A 22738-nucleotide genomic window follows, 5' to 3' on the forward strand; every position below is an offset into this window, starting at 1 on the left:
CCCAGAATGAAGGTGGTGTTATTTCTTTATTAGTCTCATTCCATTACAGATTAGAACAGTTTAATCTGATCAGGGCTTAAATTCTGATAGAGTATTTCCCAGAGCCCCCCATGCCCTCCTCCAATATGCTATAAAAACTCCAGGGGGGTTGAAAATATTTACCAGCTGAATTTAAGCCCTGAATCTGAAAATCGAACCCCTGTTCGCCTGTCTCCCATTCTCATCCTCAGAGTTGCCTGTGGTGGCCCATGACTCCAACTCCTCGGTACCCATGGGGCTTGGGGGTGGCACGGCATCACCGCAGAGGACAGCGTGCAGCTCCTTGTCAAAGCAGCATGTCTGTGGAGTTCCTGTTCCCCCAAAATATCCCCCCCAAGCCTTACACCCTTTTCCTGGGGAGGCTTGAGAATAAACAAGATGAGCACTGACCAACCTTGGGTTTTTAGGACCCTAAAAACCCCAATCAGATTTTTTTTAAAAACAACAGAACTTTATTAGAAGAACAAAACAAAGAACTAGTCTTGTAAGATTAGGATGAAAGATAATCTCACAGGCAATTAACTTCAAAACATAAAGAATCCCCCTCTAGGCAAAACCTTAAAGTTACAAAAAAAAACCCCCAAAACAGGAATGCACATTCCCTCCAGCACAGAGAATTTCACAAGCCAAAAAGAAAAGAAAATCGAACGCATTTTCTAGCTAAATTACTTACAAACTCTATAGGAGTTGGATTGCTTGCTTCCTTGATCTGTCTCCAGCAGAGGCATCACACAGACAAAAAAGCCTTCTCTCCCCTCAGATTTGAAAGTATCTTCTCCCCTTATTGGTTTTTTTGGTCAGGTGCCAGCCAGGTAACTTGAGCTTTTTACCCCCTTACAGGTAAGGAGGAATTCTAGGCTACCCTTAGCTGTATGGTTATGACAGTCTTTCTCCTCATCTCCATGGCAGGGGGATCCTGGCTGGGAGCGGAAGGGAGAGGGGGGAACTTCAGCCAGGCAGAGGGAGCAGTTGGAGGAGTTTCTCTCTCTCCCTTCCCCCACCTGTGGCCCATCAGCTCAGCAGCCAGGGCTGTAGCAGGGAGGAGGGGCTGATCAGGGCTTCTGCTCCTTTGTCTGTGGTTTGCTTAGGCCAGGTAGAGCCAGAGGGTCACTGACCAGCTGATGCTCGGCTGCTGCTGGATCCTCACCCGAGTGATGGGCAGCTGGGTCCTTGGGAGCCAAATGCCCCTGATGTGTGTGGGAATGAGGAAATGGAGGCGTCTCTGATGCCCACTGTGGGGTTACTTTCATTTGGAGCATTTTCCACACTGAGAACATCTCAGAAGTTACTTCCCTGTGCAGATTTGCAGATGCCTGATACTTCGGGAGCAGCATGCTGAACTTGATCAATTAGGACAAACTGCAAAGCATGGGGCAGACAATCCCCCAAACTGGTGGATATTCCAATACTTAGATTCACCAAACCAGTAACAAAACACCTTCTATGCCTATCTTACTGGTTACCCAGAAGCCAAAACACAGTTCCCTGAAAGCACAGGTAGTCAATTCTTTTTTTCAAGGTCAAAATTTCCTTGTCAAGCTATAGACAAAGTCCACACTCCAGAGAAAATAATAATAAAGAAACCACAACAGTAATGATAATAGAGAAATAAAAACATTTCAGGGTTCCATTCGAAAGCACCTGGTTGTCTAGATTTGGCCCATGTCTGCCTATTGACTACCCCTGCATTAAAGACACCCAGCCTTGGGCTCCTGCCCAGACAGCCCAGTTAAATATAATGCAGATTACTGAAAATCTTGTTCATCATCTAAAAAGTTCAGCCAACCCCAAAGGATCGGATACATTACCCAAGAAGTTAAGGAATACTTCAGTTCTTATCCAAATACATGCTTACAGCCAATTCTTATTAACTAAAGTAACACTTATTAAAAGAAGAAAAGAGAGAGTCTTGATCATTATACACACAGACATGAATAGAGTCCTTAGGGCAGTTTCACTGCAGGGATGGTGCTTTAGAATTGAAGGGTCCTTTTTAGAATCATTTCATCAGGTTCTTGTCCAGATGTGAGCAAACTATGGCCTGCGGGACCATCCTGCCAGGCCCCCAAGCTCCTGGCCGGGGAAGTAGGCCCTGGCCCCTCCCCTGCTGCCCCCCTCCCCCACAGCTGTAGCGCGCCCCGCGGGCAGCGAGCTCCTGCCGCTTTGAGCGCCATGGTAAGGGAGAGATGGTGGCGGCAACAGACGTGGTGGGGGGGGGGGGCGGTCAGGGGACAGGGAACAGTTGGATGGGGCAGAGGTTCTGGGGTGGGGTGGTCAGGGGTCGAGGAACAGGGGGGGTTGGATAGGCATGGGAGTCCCGGGGGCCCTGTCAGGGGATGCAGTTGTGGTTAGGGCTCAGGGGGGAGTCAAGGGACAGGGGGGTTGCATAGGGGGTGGGGTCCGGGGGAGGGTGGTTTGGGGCAGGGGTCCTGGGACGGGGTGGTCAGGGGACAAGGAGCAGGGTGGGGTGGATAGGTCGGGGGTTCTGAGGCTGCCAGTCAGGGGGCGGAAGTGGGAAGGGGCAGATAGGGGGCAGGGGCCAGGCTGTTTGGGGGGCACAGCCTTCCCTACCCAGCCCTCGATACAGTTTGACACCCCAATGTGGCCCTCAGACCAAAAAGTTTGCCCACCCCTGTTCTAGTCTAATGTCAAAATCAGGGCAGTTCACTATCAGGGCAGTCCAGATGGGACTGGAGATCTCAGTCTTACCACTCAAACTCCCCCTGAATAAAGCTTAAGAAGATCTGAGAGAAAAGGATCAGGTCCCAAGAGTTTTTATATAGATTTTTGCAGCCTCTCGCTGGCACGCAGTCCTGGGGTGAAAAATAGGCTTTTGAAATAACCTTGTATTTCCTAAATATCACTGACAATTAACTACAGGGATTAACAGAAGGTGATTATCCATTAAGCAGTTCATGGACTGTTTACCACAAACTTTAAAGAGACATGCAGACAGGGATATTATTACACCTAAATTTTATCTAAACGTTAATATTTCCTTTTGATCTCCAAGTTAACAGAATACAGCCCTAGAGAGGAACTGTCTGATTACATTGTTAACCTCTAACAAGACACAGGTAAACACAGACTACTATGGTTACCATCTTCCAATTCTTTAGGAATACAAGTTTACATTTCAAAGCTCAAGCCTATAGAACACGCAATGGCCCTAAATACCATTTACACACTTAGAAGCATGTCTCTAAAGGTTGAATCTAGATCAATTAGCCTGCAAGTTGCTTCACCCTTTCTGGCCATGGGTCACGGAAGTTTAAATGCTGTGTGGATTCTCCAATGTTTATTGAGGTTTGATTTCTGTGTGAAACTTTTCCCACAGTCCAAGCACTTATAGGGTCTCTCTCCTGTGTGGATTCTCCAATGATTAATGAGGGCTGATCTCAATATGAAACTTTTGCCACAGTCCAAGCACTTATAGGGTCTCTCTCCTGTGTGGATTCTCTGATGTCTTATAAGGTCTGATCTCAATGTAAAACTTTTGCCACAGTCCAAGCACTTATGGGGTCTCTCTCCCGTGTGGATTCTCCGATGTTTAAAGAGGCCTGACCTCCATATGAAACTTTGGCCACAGTCTAAGCACTTATAGGGTCTCTCCCCCGTGTGGATTCTCTGATGTCTTATAAGGTCTGATCCCAATGTGAAACTTTTCCCACAGTCCAAGCACTTATGGGGTCTCTCTCCCGTGTGGTTTCTCTGATGTTTAAGGAGGCCTGACCTCCATATGAAACTTTTCCCACAGTCTAAGCACTTATGGGGTCTCCCTCCTGTGTGGATTCTCCGATGTTTAAAAAGGCCTGATTTATCCTTGAAACTTTTCCCACAGTCCAAGCACTTATGGGGTCTCTCTCCTGTGTGGATTTTCTGATGTATAACAAGGCCTGATTTGTGTGTGAAACTTTTCCCACAGTCTAAGCACTTATGGGGTCTCTCGCCTGTGTGGATTCTCTGATGTCTTATAAGCGCTGACTTCCAAAGGAAACCATTTCCGCAGCAGAGGCATTTATAAGGTCTCTCTCCTGTGTGGGTTGCCTGATGTGAAACAAGGGCAGCTCTCTGTATGAAACTTTTCCCACAGTCCAAGCACTTATGGGGTTTCTCTCCTGTGTGGGTTCTCAGATGTGAAACAAGGGCAGATCTCCATGTGAAACTTTTCCCACAGACTAAGCACTTATAGGGAACCTCTCCTGTGTGGGTTGCCTGATGTGAAACAAGGGCAGATCTCTGTATGAAACTTTTCCCACAGTCCAAGCACTTATGGGGTCTCTCTCCTGTGTGGACTGCCTGATGTGAAACAAGGGAAGATCTCTGTATGAAACTTTTCCCACAGTCCAAGCACTTATGGGGTCTCTCTCCTGTGTGGATTCTCCCATGTTTAACAAGGCCTGATTTCTCTGTGAAACTTTTTCCACAGTCCAAGCACTTATGGGGTCTCTCTCCTGTGTGGATTCTCTGATGTGTAACAAGGCCTGATTTCTGTGTGAAGCTTTTCCCACAGTCCAAGCACTTATGGGGGCTCTCTCCTGTGTGGGTTCTCTGATGTGTAACAAGGCCTGTTTTCTGTGTGAAACTTTTCCCACAGTCTAAGCACTTATGGGGTCTCTCTCCTGTGTGGATTCTCTGATGTGTAAGAAGGCCTGATTTCTGTGTGAAACTTTTCCCACAGTCTAAGCACTTATGGGGTCTCTCTCCTGTGTGGATTCTCTGATGTGTAAGAAGGCCTGATTTCTGTGTGAAACTTTTCCCACAGTCTAAGCACTTATGGGGTCTCTCTCCTGTGTGGATTCTCTGATGTGTAAGAAGGCCTGATTTCTGTGTGAAACTTTTCCCACAGTCTAAGCACTTATGGGGTCTCTCTCCTGTGTGGGTTCTCTGATGTTTAATTAGTGCTGACTTCGAGTAGAAAGATATCCAGCACTGGAGGCACTGAGAGGGTTTCTCGCCTGTGTGGTTTCTCCCATGATTATTCAGGTCTGAGCGATTAATGAAGCTTTCGCCATGGTCCAAGCATTGAAGGGGTTTTTCTCCAGTGTGGATTGTCTGATGTGTCACAAGGTGTGAGCTCAGAATGAATCCTTTCCCATATTCGAGGCACTGGTAGGGTTTCTCTTCATTGGGATTTCTCTGCTGGGCTGTGGCATCCTTGTGTCCTCCACCACATATAACAGATCCATCAACTTCCCCAAGAACGTCCTCATGATGATTCCCATCTTCACTCTCACTCACTCTCTTAGCACCTGCTGGGAGAGAGACAATCCAGACAGGAGTCATCGTGCTGGGGAGAAAGAGGAATAGCACACAGGGAAAACCCAACACACTAAAGTTGTGAAGTATCAGCAATTGGATTTTGACTCCACATCCCACCCAAACATTCACAGGGAAGGAAAGTTGGGAAGGAAGCTCCAGCAGCTCACAGGGTGGGTGGAATGGCGTGAGCGATATCTGCTGACTACAGCCCTGCCCTGGCTGAGATGAGGAAGAACAGGGCGCTTACTCACACCACACATTTGGGATTCTCAACTTTTTCCTTCACTCACCACATGGTTTCTGTGTCAGTCCTCACCTGTGCGGGTGCCTCTCGGGATCTCTCTTTCCTCACAGGCCTGGAGATCCGGGACCCACAACTCTTCCCCTCGTTCCAGCTGGGCGATCAGCTCAGGTTTGGGAATGGGAAACCCTGCGCAGGGGATGAAATCAGACCAGATCAGGGTGCATGGAGAATTGAGAGAGTCTGTCACAAAGGGCATTCCATGTCCCGATGCTGTGCTGGGGGAACGTGGAATCCAAGGGGACGGGAACATGGTCACTGAGCCCCCTTGGGAGAGGCAGACATCTGGGGAGGTGAGGGAAATTGTCATGCCCTCACTAGGAGTTTGCAGGATCTGTGCATTCTGTGGGCCTTGCTGACAAACACACAGCTCTAGAGTTAAACCCCTGCCTCCTTCTAAACCTGCAGAGCCCAGAGCCCTCCCCATGGCGAGAGCTAGACCCAAGGAGGGAGATGAACAGAGATGCTGTGTGTGAATGAGAAATAACAGACAGGACACTTCATGAGGACACTGAAAGCTGGAAGTGGGTGGGAATGGTTTCGCATGTCCATTAGGTTTTGACACTGTGGTCCCATTGGAGAAGGTACAGAGATGCAAGTCTCTCTCGCCGCAACTGTGGACTATGGGACAAATTCTCCTCCAATCTAACTGACCAGGGAAGAACGTAACCAGAGTCAGAAATGCAGTCCCTATACTTTCTAATAACCAAGGGGACAGGAATCGCTTACCCAGCGAGGTCACCGTCTCGTAGTTATCCTGCATTACGTCCCTGTAGAGGGCTCTCTGACTGGGATCTAGCAGAGCCCCCTGCCCCTGGGTGAAATACACAGCCACCTCCTCAAAGGTCACCGGCAGCTGGAACAACAAGAGTCCCCCGCTCAGCACCTGCTGCTCCAGCCACAATCCCACTAGTCACGGGAAAGGAAGAAAAAAAAGCTCTGCGAGGGCCAGAGAAGCAGAATCCCTCTCCCACCCTGCAGCAGCCATGTGGCTTCAGGGGGTGGGAGAAGGTGAGAGCTCCTTGTCCCCCCAGCACACAGAGCAGGGCAGGGTCTTCTCATTTCCCACATGCCTGCCAGCCACAGGCAGATACGGAAAGCAGAGCTCTGAGCCGGGGACAGGGACAGGAATCCTGACAGCTTCCCTTCGTATTTCACAGCAGTCTCTGGCCAGTGGGGTCAGGCTCCAGCACTGGGAGTCTGGAAAATGTTCCAAGCCCTGTTTCCTGTTTCATAAATGAGGAAAGTTCCCCTGCTGCCAATGGGCCTATTCAGAAAAGCAGCAGGTGTGAGGATGTAGAGATGCAGGCCTGGCTGTAAAGGCCGATACTCTAAGAATTTAGGTGTATTCTTATCACTTGGCTAGTTCTAGAGGTGTAAAAGAAAGAATCAAAATCACTGTCTGCGGGTGTAAGGGCCTTCTCTTACTGTGACAGTCTGAGGCCCTGTTCTTAGACTAAGGCCTTTGGCTAAGCAGCAGAGGCAGCCATAAGCCGGGAAGCAAACAGTCACATCCTCACATTCCAAACTAGTCACACTGAAATAAGGTGCTATTCGGCTGTTAGGAATACAATCCTGTCCTGATAATGCCTATCGCCTCCAGAGAAAGGGAAGTGCCTAGAAAATGTAAAAGGAAACTTAGTTTGATAGCATCCTGTCTGGCAAGAACCCACTTATCAATAGCTGGGATGTGAAATCCTCACTTCTGTATTGTTTTGTCATTATAGTTCCCACTTTGCTATTGTTTATTTGGATGGTCTCTGTCTGGTTCTGTGATTGTTTCTGTCTGCTGTAAAATTAATTTTGCTGGGTGTAAACTAATTAAGGTCGTGGGATATAATTGGTTACATAATCATGTTACAATACGTTAGGATTGGTTAGTTAAATTTCAGGATAATGAAGCTAAGCAGAACTCAAGTTTTACTATCTAGTCTGCAGTCCATCAGGAAGTGAGTGGGGTGGGGGGAAATGGGAACAGGGAATGGGTTTGGGGAAACTGGAATCATGTTTAGCTAAGGGAAGGAATGGGAACAGGGACACAGGTAAGGCTCTGTGGTGTCAGAGCTGGGAAGGGGGACACTAAGGAAGGAAACTGGAATCATGCTTGCTGGAAGTTCACCCCAATAAACATCAAATTGTTTGCACCTTTGGACTTCGGGTATTGTTGTTCTCTGTTCATGCGAGAAGGACCAGGGAAGTAAGTGGGTTAAGGTATAAGCCCCCTAATAGCAGATGTATCACACCCTGTTTCCTCCCTGCCTCTCCCTTCGACCCCCTCCCCCCTAGCAGCTCCCTTAAAATCTCCTACCTGAGCTGGCTCCATCACAGCCATTTCCCTTCCCTTTCTCCTGAAAGATGGGTTGATCTGGAGCGAAATCTGGACGTGATTCCTCAGCCTGTCGGGGTGAGAGGGGCGATGGGGAAGGTTTCAGAAGGGACTTGAGTCCATTTCACACCCCGATTCCCCCCCAGGCTCTTTCCCTTGAGTCTGATGCTCTGGACTTTGCCATGCTGGGAAGAAACCCAGTTAGGTTATTACCACCCAGGCCAGCCCCCTCCCAGGAGAACTGAACCCACTGGGATACTTTGAAACTCTCCCTGTAACAGTGTCTCTGAGCCAAATGCTGGAAAAGAGCAGAATCAGAGAAGCCACTTTTGGGGATTCCCTCTGACACTATCCCCAAAGGCAGCGCCTGTCCCCCCACTCTACAAGCAGTGCAGGGATTCCAGGCAGTCAGCAACTGGCTTTTCCTCTCTCAGCTCCTCTCCTTGTGCTCAGGAGAGTCAGTCTGCCCGGGATAATGCAGGGAATGGATCTGGGTAGGTCTGGGAACTTCTCTTCCTGCTGCTCCTTCCAGTCTCTCCACTCTCCCTTTTTATCATCTTCCCTCTCCCTGGAGAACTGGTGACTGCTCCATTGACGTGGGCCTTTGCTCTCCTTCGGGAGATCAGCCACTGACACTGCTAACAGGGGTTTGAACAGTAGCAGTATCCATGAGGACAGCAGTGCTGGGACTCACAGACACACGGGAAGCCCCTCCCTCCTGTACTTCAAACTCGCCAGCAGGTCCCCGAAAGGGGCCCTTTGTGCAGAGTCACTTTCCTGCCATGTGGAGGAGCAGAAACTGCTCCCTGTAGGAATTTGCTACTTAGGGTGCACTGAGCATGCTGACGTGAACTGAGCACTCTCAGTAACATCTGCTGAAGTCACTGCCCTTCACCCTGCCCTTATTACCCATAAGATTCTGCAGACTGTTTTTACAGGAGTTAAAAAGAAGGAAAGGGGGCAAATCGGAGGAGGGAGGTGTTGGCCAGATTCTGAGCAGGGGGCAAAAATTCATTGGTCAGGGGGGTCAAGCAGCTGGAAGCAGGGTTAGGATAGGGGCTGAAGGGCAAAATCAGGGATGGGGGTTAAGCCCAGGGGTAAGGCGCTGCCAGAAGGTAAAACCCTGGCATAGGCAGGGGCAGATGGGGTATGAGTTACCCCGGTGGACTGAGACACCAGTGTTTCCAAAAATAGGGTGTATGGGGGGGGAGAGGGTCTTTTTTATTTCTCCTCTCACAGACAGCTCCTGTCAGCATGGGTTTCCCAGGGCTGGGTTCTTAAAGGCATCCCAGTGACTAGCCACTGGAGCTCCTCTCTGTCTGATGTAACCTACTAAGGTGCTGCAGGAGACTTAATTCAGTGAAACAGGGACTTCCCTCCCCCTCCCCGACCCATCCTTTCCCCGCCCCGCAGTGACCAACTAGTTACCCGCAGTGTTGCCAATTTAGTCATTGGTTGGAAATTGGAATAGAAATTGAAACATTAATACACACTTTAAAATACACATACAGTGTATGATCAAATACTTGTACCTGAAAGTATAATAGGTTTGAAAAGTCTGAACAAAGACTGGCTTCCTCACACAGCCGTTGTTTTTTCTGACAACGTCGGCACATTGGTTTTGGCAATGTTGGCCAACCTTATCATTTAAAATGATGATTTGTAAGCAAGGTGTGATTGAGCTCTCCCCTGACAGCGAGTGATGAGCCAGGGGTAGGGGGAAGGCTTCAGGACCAGACTGTATTTACATGAACTCACCTACTCTGCCGAGGTATCCAGCAGACAGAGCTGCGGTGCCCAAGTGATCAATTTTGGCTGGTGTCGGGAGTTTCTGTACTAAACATTTTTATCATATTATAATTAATTTTTGCATAAGAACGGCCAGACTGGGTCAGACCAAGGGTCCATCTAGCCCAGTACTTGGTCTTCCGACAGTGGCCAAGGCCAGAGGCTTCACAGAGAATGAACAGAACAGGCAATTATTGAGTGACCATCCCCTGCCGTCCACTCCCAGTTTCTGGAAAACAAAAGGCTCTCAGAGCATGGTGTTGCATCCCTGCCCATCCTGGCTAATAGCCATTGATGGACACATCCTCCATGAACTGATCTCGGTCTCTTTTGAATCCAATTCTAGTTTTGGCCTTCACACCCCCCACCCCGGCAAACAGTTCCAGAGGTTGACTGTGCGTTGTGTGAAGAAGTCCTTCCTCATGTTTGTTTTAAACCTGCTGCCTATTAATGTCATTGGTGACCCCTTGTTCTTGGTTACGTGAGGGAGCTTATTCACTTTCTCCACACCAGTCAAGATTTTATAGACCTCTATCATATCCCCTCTTAGTCCTCTCTTTTTCAGGCTGAAAAGTCCCAGTCTTTTTAATCTCTCCTCCTATGGAAGCTGTTCCACACCCTTCATCATTTTAGTTACCCTCTCTGTACCTTTTCCAAGTCCAGTGTATCTTTTTTGCGATGGGGCGACCAGCACTGCACACAGTATTCAAGATGTGAGCGTTCCATGGATTTATAGAGTAAAAGTGGAGGAGCTTGGTTTGCCAGACTGACCAGCAAAGCCAATGCTGACAAACTATGTGAAAAGGCTGCAAAACACCAATCCTCTGGACTGCATCGACATGCAGAAAGCCTCAGAAGCCAGTCATTGCCAAAGCCAATTTGAGAAGAACTTAGTGAGGTGTTAAGAATGCTGGAGACACACCACAGTTTATGCGAACAAACATGGCTGTCACATCACACTTTCTCTTTAAGCAAGAGATACCACATGCTACAAACTGGGGGCGAATGTTAAGTGCACTGTCCAGCTGAAAAGTAAAGTACATTGACTTGATTCTTACATCTCTACAACAACAACTTTTGGATTCTATCAACCTCTATGTAGCTTTTTCAGATGCCTGTCTTATAAAACAACAACAGTTGAGTGGAGTGAGGCACTCCCAGCAATGGGGCTGCCATGTGATCAGGACAGAATAGAGAATTTGAACACAGAGTGGAATATCACATGATGAACAAATGAAGATTTGATTTCAACTTCATCATCATCATCACGAATGGTTTGACCCAATTTTTGTGCTGTGTTTCCTGGGATGAAAGGAGTAGGAATTCACCTCTTCCTACTCTCATTCACAACAGCTACAGCTGAGTGTTCTTGTTCCTCATTGAATAGAATTGTGTGTTCTGAAAGAAGTCGGCTTCTGCCTGAGCATGAGCATATCTTGAAGGAAGGAAGGATCTGACAGATGAGAAGCCTCCAAAAATGAATGCCCTGCATTCGAGAAGTTCATTAACAGAGTTTGCAAAATTACAAGAAGAAAACAAGAAGGATGTAGATATAGTGCTTCATAGTAGGCTTGTGTCACAAAAGTAAAGGGAAGGGTAACCACCTTTCTGTATACAGTGCTATAAAATCCTTCCTGGCCAGAGGCAAAACTCTTTCACCTGTAAAGGGTTAAGAAGCTAAGATAACCTCGCTGGCACCTGACCAAAATGACCAATGAGGAGACAAGATACTTTCAAAGCTGGAGGGGGAGAGAAACAAAGGCTCTCTCTGTCTGTGTGATGCTTTTGCCAGGAACAGATCAGGAAGGCAGTCTCTGAACTTCTGTTAGTCAGTAAGTAATCTAGCTGGAAATGCGTTAGATTTCCTTTTGTTTAATGGCTGGTAAAATAAGCTGTGCTGGATGGAATGGATATTCCTGTTTTTGTGTCTTTTTGTAACTTAAGGTTTTGTCTTGAGGGATTCTCTATGTTAGAATCTGATTACCCGGTAAGGTATTTACCATCCTGATATTACAGAGGTGATTCTTTTACCTTTTCTTTATATTAAAATTCTTCTTTTAAGAACCTGATTGATTTTTCATTGTTCTTAAAATCCAAGGGTTTGAGTCTGTGTTCACCTGTACAATTGGTGAGGATTTTTATCAAGCCTTCCCCAGGAAAGGGGGTGTAGGGCTTGGGGGGGATATAGTAGGGGAAGACATCTCCAAGTGGGCTCTTTCCCTGTTTCAGAGTAGCAGCCGTGTTAGCCTGTATTCGCAAAAAGAAAAGGAGTACTAGTGGCACCTTAGAGACTAACCAATTTATTTGAGCATAAGCTTTCGTGAGCTACAGCTCACTTCATCGGATGCATTCAGTGGAAAATACAGTGGGGAGATTTATATACACACAGAACATGAAAAAATGGGTGTTATCATACACATTGTAAGGAGAGTGATCACTTAAGATGAGCTATTACCAGCAGGAGAGCGGGGGGTTGGGGGGTGAAGAAAACCTTTTGTAGTGATAATGAAGGTGGGCCATTTCCAGCAGTTAACAGGAACGTCCGAGGAGCGCGGGGGGGGGGGGGGGGATAAACATGGGGAAATAGTTTTACTTTGTGTAAAGACACATCCATTCCCAGTCTCTACTCAAGCCTAAATTAATTGTATCCAGGTTGCAAATTAATTCCAATTCAGCAGTCTCTCGTTGGAGTCTGTTTTTGAAGTCTTTTTGTTTTAATATTGCGACCTTTAGGTCTCAGATCGAGTGACCAGAGAGATTGAAGTATTCTCCGACTGGTTTATGAATGTAATAATTCTTGATATCTGATTTGTGTCCATTTATTCTTTTACGTAGAGACCAATGTACAAGGCTGAGGGGCATTGCTGGCACATGATGGCACATATCACATTGGTAGATGCGCAGGTGAACGAGTCTCTGATAGTGTGGCTGATGTGATTAGACCCTATGATGGTGACCCCTGAACAAATATGTGGACACAGCTGGCAACGGGCTTTGTTGCAAGGATAGGTTCTTGGGTTAGTGGTTCTGTTGTGTGGTGTGTGGTTGCTGGTGAGTATTTGCTTCAGGTTGGGGGGCTGTCTGTAGGCAAGGACTGGCCTGTCTCCCAAGATTTGTGAGAGTGATGGGGCGTCCTTCAGGATAGGTTGTAGATCCTTGATGATGCGTTGGAGAGGTTTTAGTTGGGGGCTGAAGATGATGGCTAGTGGTGTTCTGTTATTATCTTTGTTGGGCCTGTCCTGTAGTAGGTGACTTCTGGATACTCTTCTGGCTCTGTCAATTTGTTTCTTCACTTCAGCAGGTATTGTAGTTGTAAGAATGCTGGATAGAGATCTTGTAGGTGTTTGTCTCTGTCTGAGGGGTTTGAGCAAATGTGGTTGTATTGTAGAGCTTGGTTGTAGACAATGGATCATGTCGTGTGGTCTGGGTGAAAGCTGGAGGCATGTAGGTAGGAATAGCGGTCAGTAGGTTTCCGGTATAGGGTGGTGTTTATGTGACCATCGCTTATTAGCACCATAGTGTCCAGGAAGTGGATCTCTTGTGTGGACTGGTCCAGGCTGTGGTTGATGGTGGGATGGAAGTTGTTGAAATCATGGTGGAATTCCTCAAGGGCTTCTTTTCCATGGGTCCAGATGATGAAGATGTCATCAATGTAGCACAAGCAGAGTACGGGCATTAGGGGACGAGAGCTGAGGAAGCGTCGTTCTAAGTCAGCAACAAAAATGTTGGCATACTGTGGGGCCATGTGGGTACCCATAGCAGTGCCGCTGATTTGAAGGTATACATTGTCCCCAAATGTGAAAGTGATGGGTGAGGACAAAGTCACAAAGTTCAGCCACCAGGTTTGCCGTGATAGTATCGGGGATACTGTTCCTGACGGCTTGTAGTCCATCTATGTGTGGAATGTTGGTGTAGAGGGCTTCTACATCCACAGTGGCCAGGATGGTGTTTTCAGGAAGATCACCGATGGATTGTAGTTTCCTCAGGAAGTCAGTGGTGTCTCGAAGATAGCTGGGAGTGCTGGTAGTGTAGGGCCTGAGGAGGGAGTCTACATAGCCAGACAATCCTGCTGTCAGGGTGCCAGTGCCTGAGATGATGGGGCGTCCAGGATGGGTAGCAGATAGAATGCCCCAGGTTGGGGTTCTAGGGGTGTGTGTGTGCGGATTTGTTTTTGTGCTTTTTCAGGGAGTTTCTTGAGCAGATGGTGTAGTTTCTTTTGGTAATCCTCAGTGGGGTCAGAGGGTAATGGCCTGTAGAATGTGGTGTCAGAGATTTGTCTAGCAGACTCTCGTTCATATGCTGACCTATTCATGATGACGACAGCACCTCCTTTGTCAGCCTTTTTGATTATGATGGCAGAGTTGTTTCTGAGGCTGTGGATGGCGTTGTGTTCTGCATGGCTGAGGTTATGGGGCAAGCAATGCTGCTTTTGCTCAAATAAATTGGTTAGTCTCTAAGGTGCCACTAGTACTCCTTTTCTTTTTGCGAATACAGCCTATCACGGCTGCTACTCTGAAACCTGTCATTATGCAAGGCACTGCATTTAGCCGTATGGGGTGGAAATCTACCAACTTCATGAAAAAACTCGTACAGATACAGACAGACATCATCTTCCTTTCCAAATGCAAACAGATGGACATCGTATCAAAAGGACTGAAGGTAAAAAGTCCATTACAATCTACATACCACACAGACTATGCTGACAGCTTGTGCCACACGCTCTCAAAGAAACTGCGGAACCACCTGATCAACATCCTCTACAGCAAACAGGGAAAGATTAAGAATGAGCTCTCAAAACTGGATACTCTCATAAAAAAACAACCTTCCACACAAACTTCCTCCTGGCTGGACTTTACAAAAACTAGACAAGCCATTTACAACACACACTTTGCTTCTCTAGATAGTTTAGTGTCCTTTTTCTTTTGTAAACTACTACATGCCACAAGAGGCCACAGCAATGGTTCCCTTAACCCACCCAGCAATATTGTTAATCTATCCAACTATACTCTTAGCCCAGCAGAAGAATCTGTCCTATCTCGGGGCCTCTCCTTCTGCCCCTCCACCCCCAAGAACATGATACAGTTCTGTGGTGACCTAGAATCCTATTTTCGACGTCTCCGACTCAAGGAATATTTCCAACACACCTCTGAACAATATACTAATCCACAGAGACCTTCCTACCAACACTACAAAAAGAAGGATTCTAGATGGACTCCTCCTGAAGGCCGAAACAACAGACTGGACTTCTACATAGAGTGCTTCCGCCGACGTGCACTGGCTGAAATTGTAGAAAAGCAGCATCACTTGCCCCATAACCCCTTCCCCTCCCCCTCCTCGGACGTTCCTGTTAACTGCTGGGAATGGCCCACCTTGATTATCACTACAAAAGGTTTTCTTCACCCCCCACTCTCCCACCCCCCCGCTCTCCTGCTGGTAATAGCTCATCTTAAGTGATCACTCTCCTTACAGTGTGTATGATAACACCCATTTTTTCATGTTCTGTGTGTATATAAATCTCCCCACAGTATTTTCCACTGAATGCATCCGATGAAGTGAGCTGTAGCTCATAAAAACTTATGCTCAAATAAATTGGTTAGTCTCAAAGGTGCCACTAGTACTCCTTTTCTTTCCCTGTTCTTTGTTTAACACACTTGGTGGTGGCAGCATATGGTTCAAGGACAAGGCAAAGTTTGTAGCTTGGGGAAGTTTTTAACCTAAGCTGGTAAGAATAAGCTTAGGGGGTCTTTCATGCAGATCCCCACATCTGTACCCTAGAGTTCAGAGTGGGGAAGGAACCTTGACAGCTTGTATAGCAAACTTTAATTTGTGTGATGGTTTAAAAAACAAGCTAAATCTAATAAAATGGTTGTGAAACATTTTTCAGTTTTTACTATGGTGCCATACAGCCCATCTTCACCCTAACAATCTCACCCGTCATCGGTCTCCCCCTCCAGAGGAGGAGAAGGTGATACATCTTTGAGCAATGGTGGTAGGCGAGGTGTTTGTGCTGGTGGACGCCAGGGGAAGCCCTGGGGCCTCCAGGAGCACTGGGGAGTGAGGGTTGCCCTCACCAGTACAGAAGAGGTGTAGCAGCATACACTCCACACAGTGCATGGCTCCTCTGGGCTGCTCAGGACAGCTGGCAGTGCCTTCTGCCCCCACCCGTTTGCCATCAGGGTATTTCGGCAGCAGCAACATTGCGGCTTCCACATGCATGGGAGTGTTTGGGGAGGGAAAGGACTTCTTGGCCCCCTTCTCACCTCCACCACCACTAATGGCTCTGTGTGACGGCAGCCATATTTTGACCCTGTAACAAATAGATAGGAATTGTTTCTGCCATGAAAAATGTCAGAGCATAGGTGGTCCTCAGTAAGGGAATCAAGAAATCCAACATACTTCTCTCTCCTTTCTACCCAGCCCCCAGAGACTAAAATACACCTGCATGAAGACAAACCCCTCTGGCTCATCTTTATCCTACAGATTTCAAAATCTCTGTCTGAATAAGCCCTTTCATCGCCAGTGAGACATTACCCCAGGAGCTGGCGGGAATCTACCCTCCCTTGGATCAGAACCTTTCTCAGTCAAGGCACCAGGACAAGGGCATTGCTGCCTGGGCCTGCCCACTGAGCTGATGAATGGTCACGGTCAGAGATCGCACCAGCCCAGAGTTTAAATTATCCTCCATGTGTTCCGCGTCCCACTACAATGAATCCAACCCACAGTTGCACGGAAATATCAATATCAGGATGCTACATTGTTAGCACAGTAAGTGACGCTGCAAAATGAGTGGTGTTTCAATGACCTCCCTATTTTTTACAATCCTCTATTAAGAGGTAATTGATACATCTGTACACCAGGCAGGGTCGTTTGGAAGCCGACGACTTTATGCTTCCATCCCTTGCCACTGTCAAGTTTTAGCAAATTACGACAAGTCAGCCCATAAGAACAATGTTCTTAGGTATGAGTAACTGCTACTGTTAACAATTTGCTACCTCTGTCCCAGAAGACAGGAAAGGTGAGTAGTAGCAAATTTCTACAGATAACAGTTTCTCACACCCTATAGTGTGAAATTAGCTAACTCACCTAGCAGTTTTTAGCAAAGTAGGACTTGTTTGCTACATATAGCAAATTCCTACAGGGAGCAGTTTCTCATACTACACCCACCCCAGCACTTTGCCCCAGGTCTCTCCCCTCACCTGCAGGCTCCGGCTCAGGGGCTGGTGTCAGCAGAGCCTGGGGCTGCCCCGGGGCTGGTTCCAGGCACCGGAGAAAGTCCCCACCCGAGATGGGCACTGAGGGGGTTTAACAAAGGTCGCTCCTCTGCTGGATAAGCAGCAGCTTCTCAGTTTGGGTTCCCAGGTCAAAATGCAGGAGGCAGCTTCTGATCCAGGCAGCTCAACTCCAGAGCTGTATCCTGAGCAGAGAGACACACACCAGCAGCCTCCTCCTCCCGCTTAGCAAGAGCTGGAGTCTTCTGGTGGCAACACCTGATGAATGAGTTGCCCTGGACTCCTCCTGCACCAGGGCCGGCTCTAGTTTTTTTGCCGCCCCAAGGGGGGTGTGGGGGGGGAGTGCCCTCCCTTCAGAAGTGCCCCCCCCCCCGAGCGTGGCCCCTTGAGAAGTGCGGCTCCAACCCGCCTCCTGCCCCCTCACACATCCCTGCCCCCCCTTCAATTCCCCTTATCTACACCCCACAAAGCCCTGGCGGGGATGGTTTAGTTGGGGATCGGGCCTGCTTTGAGCAGGGGGCTCGACTAGATGCCCTCCGGAGCTCCCGACAACCCTGAGAGTCTAGGATTCTCCAGACCCCTCCCGGCTGCCCCCACGTGTTGCCCCAGCGCGGCCCGGCCGGGCTCCCCCTGCCCCGCACACACCGGGAGCCCCAGCAGCTTTCCCGGGCCCGGGGCAGGGAATCGCAGCCGGCTCCGCGGGGAGCAGCCCGGGGCCAAACCCGCCCCCTGCAGCCCGGGGGTGACGGGGGGGGGGGCGGGTCTCTCTTACCTTCCCTCCGAGCGGGGCCCCCGGGGCAGGGGCCGGGCCGGGAAGGGGCCCTGGCCGGGCTGGGGGCTCTGCCCTGGGAGAGGCTCCCGGGGAGCAGCGGGCAGGGCCCGGCTGGAGGTTCCCCTCTCCCGGCTGCAGCCCGGGCTCCGGGCTCCCAGCACCAGCCGCCGGGGCGCGGGGATCTCGCCGGGAGCCTGGGAGCCGGAGTCCCCGCAGCGGCTGCGAGTCACTTCCTGCGGCCGGGCCTGAGCCCCGCGATCCTCCCCCCAGAGCCGCCCCGCAGCCGCTCCTGGGTCCTAGCGATCAACCCACCGCGCTGCAACCGCCTGCCCCAGACCCTGCCCCCTGGGGCCCCACTTCCCCAGGGCTCCTGCAGCTTCTCTCAGCCCTATGCAGGCGTCCTGCCTAGAAGCCACAGGATCACTGGGGGGACAGAAAGGAGACGAGCAGATCCCGGGGCGGGGGGAGAAGGGGGGTTTCTAGGGAGACTCCAGGTTGTTCCAGAGGATCCAGGGGTGACGGGAGCCGGGGACACTCTGTGTGTGATCCGCTCTGGTAACCGACTGGCACAGGGAGCAGGTGGTCAGAGCTGGTCTCGTCTCTCCACACCAGGCTCACTGGCGACCTGCTCTAAGCTCCCAGCTCTGCTCCCCTCGCTCGGATCATGGAGCTGTCAGAGCTTTGCCCCTGGGTTCCTCTGGTTACCTGTAGGTCCAGATGAACCCACCCCTGGGCTCTATTTAAACCCCTCTCATGTCTGCCCCCTCTCAGGGATCCCCTCTGCCCATGTCCTGGCTGGCTCCCCGTGTGGGCACTGACTGCAGCTCCCCATCGGGCACCTGGATGTCGGCAGCGAAGCTCCTGTTGCTCTGGGTCAGGGACTGGTGCTCTGCCCGCTCAGCCTTGTCACCTGTTTCCCTCTCATCGTTTTCCGATTGTCACCAAAATTATCCGCCTTCTCCTGATGGCCACCTAGAAAATCCCCTGAAATGTTGGAATTGATCCGCTGCAGCCATCGAAACAGACCAGTGCCACCAAGTTAAGTGCTAGGCCAAAAATAAATCAAGATATTCGATAGCACTCTTAGGTCATGGCCACTGATGCAGCCGCGCCCCAGTTAGCTCTCTGGTGCAGGGGTTCTCACCACAAATGTTTTGGTGGCCTCACAGCATGGCCACCAACTACCACTGGTGGCCACTCTGACAATTTGGTCTAAAATACTTAATTAACTTTAGGAATAAATAAATCTGCCCTTATCCATGCCCAAATCATTGCAATTTATTGATGTAGGGTTTTTTTCATACTCAATCATAAAAAATAATGTACAGTTGCCTCTATTCTTTACTGGACCTACACAGAATAGAAACACAAGTAAGGTGCTTTGCATGTTCTTGTCTTTCTTTAATTGTTGTTTCTTTTGCTTTTTTGGTTGCTTTTTTAAAGACTTGCTAGCGAGTAAGTCTGCTGCTGTGAAAAGTGATGTTTGTACGTTTGTTAATATCACGTCTCACAGCAGGAGACTTGCTAGCGAGCTGGGAGGCAGCGAAAAGTGATTCACAAACATACAAATATCACTTTGCACAGCAGCTTTCCTCAGACCCAGCTAGCTGGGGGACAAATTAAGCCCTGGATGGGAGGTGGGCAGGGTGCAGGGCTGGCCTGACCACGAGGGGAACTGAGGCGGCCGCCTCAGGTGCCAGACTGTGGGGAGGCACCACTAGGACCCAGAGCGTAGAAAACTGTGTCTGCTGCTGGGGCATCTGTATTCTCTGCTCGAGATGCCCAGAGATGGGGGAGTGCTGTGCTGGAGGAAGGAGGGCACAAGAGACCTAACAGGCAGGCAGAAAAGGTGAGGGGAACAGCAGAAAGCAGCAGGAGCTGCAGGGAGAGAGAGGAGAAGGAGCCTCTCATGTACCTCTCTAGCACCCCCAGGAGCTGGACTGATTAACCCCAGCTTCTCAGGCAGCTTCCTGTTTCCTGCTGCTTCCCTGAACCCACCTGGGGAGAACAGGCAGTCAACTGAAGCAGTAGGAGCCAGTTAGGCCCTTAAGACGCTGATATCTTCCCTCACTCAGGCCCTGTTACCAGCCTGCTTATTTGTCCTCTTCCACTGAGTGTTGAGAGCCACTATAGCTGGCACAGAACAGCAGTCATGAGTGAAAGAAGAAAACGCCCCTCTGGGGCAGCACTCAGAAAACGAAAGAAAGCAAAGGAAGCTTTTCTATCTAAGCAGGAAGGAGCTCTCCTGAGATACAGAGACACAAATGTTCACGGTGAGCCTTCCGGCCCCAGTGAGGATGTGAGTGGTGAGGAGATGCCTGATCTTCCAGTTAGTCGGAGTGCAGGTGACCTGGCAGCTACTGCAGCATCCCTATCTCCATCTCAAATGGATGTAACCATGCACATTCCTGAAGAAAAGAGTAGATCAGAGAAGAGTGTGGTGGAGGCACAAGAAACAGATGCTCCTGAGTTTAGTTCCTTAAGTCTAGATGATCCAGGACTGTGGACCCACTTGAGCAGTAACCCGAGGGACTTCCTTGTACTGCATGGGCCACAGCAAGTGAAAAACTTCATGTTCCCCAAAGACAACGAAAATAGAAGTTTCCATCCAACACTTTACTGGCGTGAAATCCCCAGTGGTGACAAAGTGGAGAGACCATGGCTTATGTACTCAAAAACCCAGAATGCTGCATACTGGTTTTGTTGCAAACTCTTCCCGTCTAATGTTCCAGCCACACTGGGTTCTACAGAAACAAAGGACTGGAAAAATCTGGCTAGAAATCTGGCATGCCATGAGAAGGCAGCAAATCACCAGAGAGCATTCCATAGGTGGAAAGAGCATGAGATGAGACTAAGGTTAAAGGCCACCATAGATGATCAGCATCAAGAGAAGATTGCATCAGAGTCTCTTTACTGGCAAAATGTTGTGAAAAGGTTCATTGCCATTGTGAGAATGCTTGCTACCCAAAACCTAGCACTGCGTGGCACTTCAGATCAGCTGTATGTGCCAACAATGGAAATTAACCTTAATTGACCTTAAAATTGTGGAGCTGATGGCTGAGTTTGATGCTGTATTCCAGGAGCAGCTAAGAAGAGTCACCACCCAAGAAACGTGTACACACCACTACCTTGGAAAAACAATTCAACATGAGATCATACAGTTACTGGCAACAAAAGTCAAATAGAAGATGGTGGCAGATCTGAAGTCAGCAAGATATTACTCTGTTATTCTGGACTGCACACCTGACATCAGCCATACAGAACAAATGACTTTAATGGTGCGTTTTGTAACAAGAACAGAACCTAGTGAAAATGTCCCTGCAATGGTGACTGTCAGAGAGCATTTTCTAGAATTTATTGACATTGATGATACCACAGGAGCTGGTATGGCAGATGTGCTTCTTAAAAAGCTGGAAGATACGGGAATTGCGATAGCTGACATGAGAGGTCAGGGCTACGATAATGGTGCCGACATGAGAGGAAAGAACAGAGGAGTACAGACACGGATCCGAGAGTTAAACCCTCGAGCTTTTTTTGTCCCATGCAGTTCTTATTCATTGAACTTGGTGGTCAGTGATGCAGCATCAGCTTTCTAGTGAGGCTGCTGAATTTTTTAATGTAATTCAAAGCATCTATGTATTTTTCTCGGCATCAACTCATCGATGGCAAATTTTGAAGCAACATCTGGGAACATTCTCTCTGACACTGAAACCACTGTGTGCCACTGTGACGAAGCGGGACTGTTCGTAGTGTTTCCTCTGAATATTATGGGGGTGCCTCAGTTTCCCCTAGGCAGTTCTTAAGTATCTAGGTGGTGGGATAAGGGCATATGATCGTTGCAGAGCCCTAGAGGGCAGGTATGTGCAGGGGTCTGGACACAGAGAATGGCCAACACCCTGTTTCCTGGCAACTGATGGCCTGGGCCCTTCCCCCCTGCAAGGTGAGAGCTAAAGGGTTGGAGAACAAAGGAATCAGGTGACTTCCTGGCCCGGGAAATGGACAAAGCCCAGAGGAGGAGGGGCTGGAGGGAGTTTCAGTTTTGAGGCTGGCTGGGGACGTGGAGTGAAGTACAGACGTGGTTGTCTGGCTCACTGGCCCCCAAAATGGACCCAGCTGAGGGGTCCTGTTCTCTGCACCTACAACCATGTTCCTGTCATCTAATAAACCTCTGTTGTACTGGCTGGCTGAGAGTCACGTCTGACTGCGGAGTTGGGGTGCAGGACCCTGTGGCTTCCCCCGGAGCCTGCCTGGGCGGACTCGCTGTGGGAAGCACAGGGTGGGGCAGAGGATGCTGAATGCTCGAGGTCAGATCCAGGAAGGTGGAAGCTGTGTGAGCTGTGTGTCCTGCAGACAGTCTGCTCCCAGAGAGGAGACTTCCCCAGAGTCGAGCCTGGCTTCGTAGGGAGCAGTTCCAGAGCATCGCCCAGGGACTCCGTGACAGCCACACAATAGGAAAGTTGAGTGGAGGTGATAAAGCCTATCAAACACCAAATTGGGAAGATAGATGATGCCATAGTTGCTATTATGGAGGATAATGCTATGAAAGGAACTGTTTGGGGGAGAACAGTGGCAGAGGGAAATGGAATCACCAGAAACATACAAAAAGAAAAGGAGTACTTGTGGCACCTTAGAGACTAACCAATTTATTTGAGCATGAGCTTTCGTGAGCTACAGCTCACTTCATCGGATGCATACCGTGGAAACTGCAGCAGACATTATATACCCTTCTGCCCGTCAGAGTTGGCAGCAGCAAGGGCCGGGTTCAGTATCTAGGGGTTCCATTCCAATAACACAATGCAAAACTGGCTCGAGCCCCCACCCAGTGACCTGGGACAAATATATACCACCTCCGCTGGGTGCCTCCAAGAGGCAATACTTCCCCTCTCGCAAGCACAGAGTCTGAGTGTAGCAAAAAGCCTTTTAATAACAGAGAGAAACAATGTGGCATTTTGTTGGGGAAACACCACCAACAGGATTCATAACACAACCCATGAGCAAAAAAAAAACAAACCCACCCCAAG

General features: G+C 49.0%; 1 protein-coding gene across 6 annotated transcripts; it reads right to left on the reverse strand.

The window, feature by feature from the left end:
* Positions 1-468: 468 nt before the first annotated feature.
* LOC144275255 (uncharacterized) lies at positions 469-17957 on the reverse strand. 6 transcript variants are annotated; one of them, XM_077834443.1, is made up of 6 exons: positions 17718-17841; positions 16913-17187; positions 7911-7998; positions 6332-6458; positions 5618-5731; positions 469-5291 (listed from the first exon to the last, which is right to left on the reverse strand). In XM_077834443.1, exons 3-6 carry the CDS (start codon positions 7932-7934, stop codon positions 3301-3303), a joined length of 2256 nt encoding a protein of 751 aa, XP_077690569.1. In that variant the 5' UTR covers positions 7935-7998; positions 16913-17187; positions 17718-17841; the 3' UTR covers positions 469-3300. The 6 variants fall into 6 exon arrangements, with proteins under 6 accessions (XP_077690569.1, XP_077690566.1, XP_077690567.1 ...); XM_077834440.1 differs by having other exon boundaries at positions 469-5294; XM_077834441.1 differs by having other exon boundaries at positions 469-5294; positions 7911-8113.
* Positions 17958-22738: the final 4781 nt, after the last annotated feature.

The sequence above is a fragment of the Eretmochelys imbricata genome, chromosome 14, assembly GCF_965152235.1.
Source record: "Eretmochelys imbricata isolate rEreImb1 chromosome 14, rEreImb1.hap1, whole genome shotgun sequence".
NCBI lineage: Eukaryota > Metazoa > Chordata > Testudines > Cheloniidae > Eretmochelys > Eretmochelys imbricata.

What these genes read in the sequence shown, in the direction of transcription:
- LOC144275255 (XM_077834445.1), bottom strand. Translation starts at nt 7,934, where the DNA reads ATGGCTGTGATGGAGCCAGCTCAG. An exon ending in CTGTGATGGAGCCAGCTCAG is followed by an intron (nt 6,459 to 7,910) that starts GTAGGAGATTTT and finishes TTGTTGTTCCAG; the next exon opens with CTGCCGGTGACCTTTGAGGA. An exon ending in CGAGACGGTGACCTCGCTGG is followed by an intron (nt 5,732 to 6,331) that starts GTAAGCGATTCC and finishes TCCCCTGCGCAG; the next exon opens with GGTTTCCCATTCCCAAACCT.